The sequence below is a fragment of the Quercus suber genome, unplaced genomic scaffold, assembly GCF_002906115.3.
Source record: "Quercus suber isolate HL8 unplaced genomic scaffold, Cork oak 2.0 scaffold_34, whole genome shotgun sequence".
Lineage (NCBI taxonomy): Eukaryota > Viridiplantae > Streptophyta > Magnoliopsida > Fagales > Fagaceae > Quercus > Quercus suber.
The window spans coordinates 869,140-871,495 of record NW_027069499.1 but is presented as its reverse complement, the minus strand read 5'-3'; the positions used below and the strand labels follow the sequence as shown (position 1 = coordinate 871,495).

At 38.2% G+C, this 2,356-nt stretch overlaps 1 protein-coding gene across 1 annotated transcript; it reads right to left on the bottom strand.

The window, feature by feature from the left end:
- Window positions 1-555: 555 nt before the first annotated feature.
- On the bottom strand, window positions 556-1,978 carry LOC136066393 (uncharacterized). Its single transcript, XM_065770647.1, has 2 exons — window positions 1,258-1,978; window positions 556-705 (listed from the first exon to the last, which is right to left on the bottom strand). Exons 1-2 carry the CDS (start codon window positions 1,717-1,719, stop codon window positions 571-573), a joined length of 597 nt encoding a protein of 198 aa, XP_065626719.1. The 5' UTR covers window positions 1,720-1,978; the 3' UTR covers window positions 556-570.
- Between the last annotated feature and the right edge of the window lie 378 nt (window positions 1,979-2,356).

Below are 2,356 nucleotides of genomic sequence, written 5' to 3'. Positions count from 1 at the left end.
TTTTTTTTCTTTATATATTTTTTTTATAAGTAGCGAAAATTTTATTAAAACCAAAACAAAGCCAAGTACACCAGGGGTGTACCATGGGATCAGTACAATCAAACTCTCAAATTACAATGCTCAAACATATCAAAAAGAGCAAAACAGGATAAGGATTGTAAAGCTATACTCCAATCAACTACGACATTGACTGGGTGATGACAAAACTCATACAGAATGCTCATTTTCACTCCAATAAAATTCTATAGTTCTGCATTTCCAACAATTTAACTTTGGCAATCAAAGGAAAACTGGCAGAGGATTTAGCTGAACAGGAAACTTAGGCACATATTTGGCAATTCCAAGTGAGCCAATTTCAATAAATGAATAAAAATCCTTTTTTAAAACATAATTTCCAACATATAGTGTTTGGTCCCTTCAAAAATAAAAAATATAACAAGCTTATTCTGATGATATAAACTCAGAGGGCAAATTTGCCAAGCAAGAGTTCATAGCCCATTCACCACTCTACTTGTAAGGATGAGGGCATTATGAATATATAGAATGCCAAATGAAAAGGTGAATGTCACATTAAAAAAGTGATAAAGATGAGCCAAAACTGACAAAAGGAAATAATATAAAGCTCATAAGCACGTCATACATACCATTAGCAGTTTGAAGCTCTTCTCCAAACATGACCCGACCACTTCCATATATTTCTCCCTCCTGCCATAAAACGCACAAAAGCAAAATATAACGTAAGGCCACGCAGTTTATAGTAGGTTCACCATTCCCCACCCCCACCCCACGGTGATCGACTCAGACCTATCCTCTCAAATCATTATCAACTCATCTTCACAAGTGATTCAAGTAATTTCCATGAACTTTATAAAAAAAACTATATTCTCAATAACTAAATGCAAAATTTAACTTTTTGATAGCTCGCTAGTTGGCAAGATGGGGATTTGGACATTGGACATCTCCATTGGAAACACCAGCAGGTGCCAATCAAGCCACAAGGCTATTGGCAATGCAAAATTCAACTTCACATAAAGACACCAATTACAACCCCTCTTTACTAATGTGAAATATTGAAATTTTCATTCTTTGGAGTTAATCACACACACACACACACACAAACACACACACACACACACAACTTAGCCTAAAACAACATGAAATGAAAAATGCAAGAATTCAACTCTCTTCATTCCTTCAACTTTCTCAGCAACCAAACAAAGTTTATAACATTAAAACTCAAAAAGGAAAAAGGAATACCTCAGGCTCAGGAGACATAGCAACTTCATCGTGACCATAGTCCACAATAGTGAGCGTCCCTCTCCTACTCCTCCTCGAACTATCCGACGCCGCCGGCGTCACCGACTCTCGTTGCGGCGAAACTTGAGGCTGTTGCGGCGTTGAGTTCCCAAACCGCCCCTTATCCGGCACCGCGTCGTCGTTGACAATCTGCGGCGTTCCATCGTTAGCAGATTCACCACCGCCAAACACTCGCTCTCCAATGTCCATCGAATCGTCTCCCTCCACCATTCTCGAATCTCTGTAGTCGTCGTATTGCTCTTCCCCCTCTGCCTCTCTCCGCTCCGCTTTTTCATTTTCCTTTTCTTCTTCTTCTTCTTGTTCTTCTTCTTCTTCGTCGAGGTCTTCCATGTCCTCGTCTTCTTCGTCGTTGTACATTGACAACAGAGCAATGCCTTCGGGTTGTTTCTTCTTCGACGCCATGGGAACTAGGGTTTTTGAATAAAGTCGAATTTGAGAATTGGTGAATTAGGGTTTAGAAAGTGAAATTTGAATGAATATATTGCTGGTTTTGATTAAGAGGAAGCTTAGAATTGAAGGTTTGGAAATTGAAGCAAAGATTTTAAGTAGGAATTGGAGTGAAAGAATTTGAGGGTTTTTAGAAGAAGAAGAAGCAAAAGAACTAGATGGGAATGGAAAGTAAGAAATTCAAGTGAATGCTGGGCGGGTCGAGCTTTTGGTTTACCGTGGGAGAGTGTGGGTTCGGTTTTGGACTTTGCTTTTGGATCAAGTTCAACTTGGGCTTGTCTTTAACCCTTATGATGGGCTAAAAGCCTAAAAACCTCCAAATAGTGATCTAATGGATGGCTTCACAATTGGATGTTCACACATGCATGGACCCATTTATGACCTCTTTCTCATAAAAGGTCAATTACGAAAAAAATGTCACATAATTTCGGGTCAAAATCATCTTATGAAGTTAAAATTTGGTTCAAAGATTTTTTTTTTCTTATTTTTTTTTGGAGGGAAATGGAAATTTAGACAGAATGTCAAAATGATTAATCTAGGAATTTCTTAAATTTTAGGGGGCTTCAAATTTTCAATTAAAAACAGAATTATG

What these genes read in the sequence shown, in the direction of transcription:
- LOC136066393 (XM_065770647.1), bottom strand. Translation starts at nt 1,719, where the DNA reads ATGGCGTCGAAGAAGAAACAACCCGAAGGCATTGCTCTGTTGTCAATG. An exon ending in CTATGTCTCCTGAGCCTGAG is followed by an intron (nt 706 to 1,257) that starts GTATTCCTTTTT and finishes GTTTTATGGCAG; the next exon opens with GAGGGAGAAATATATGGAAG.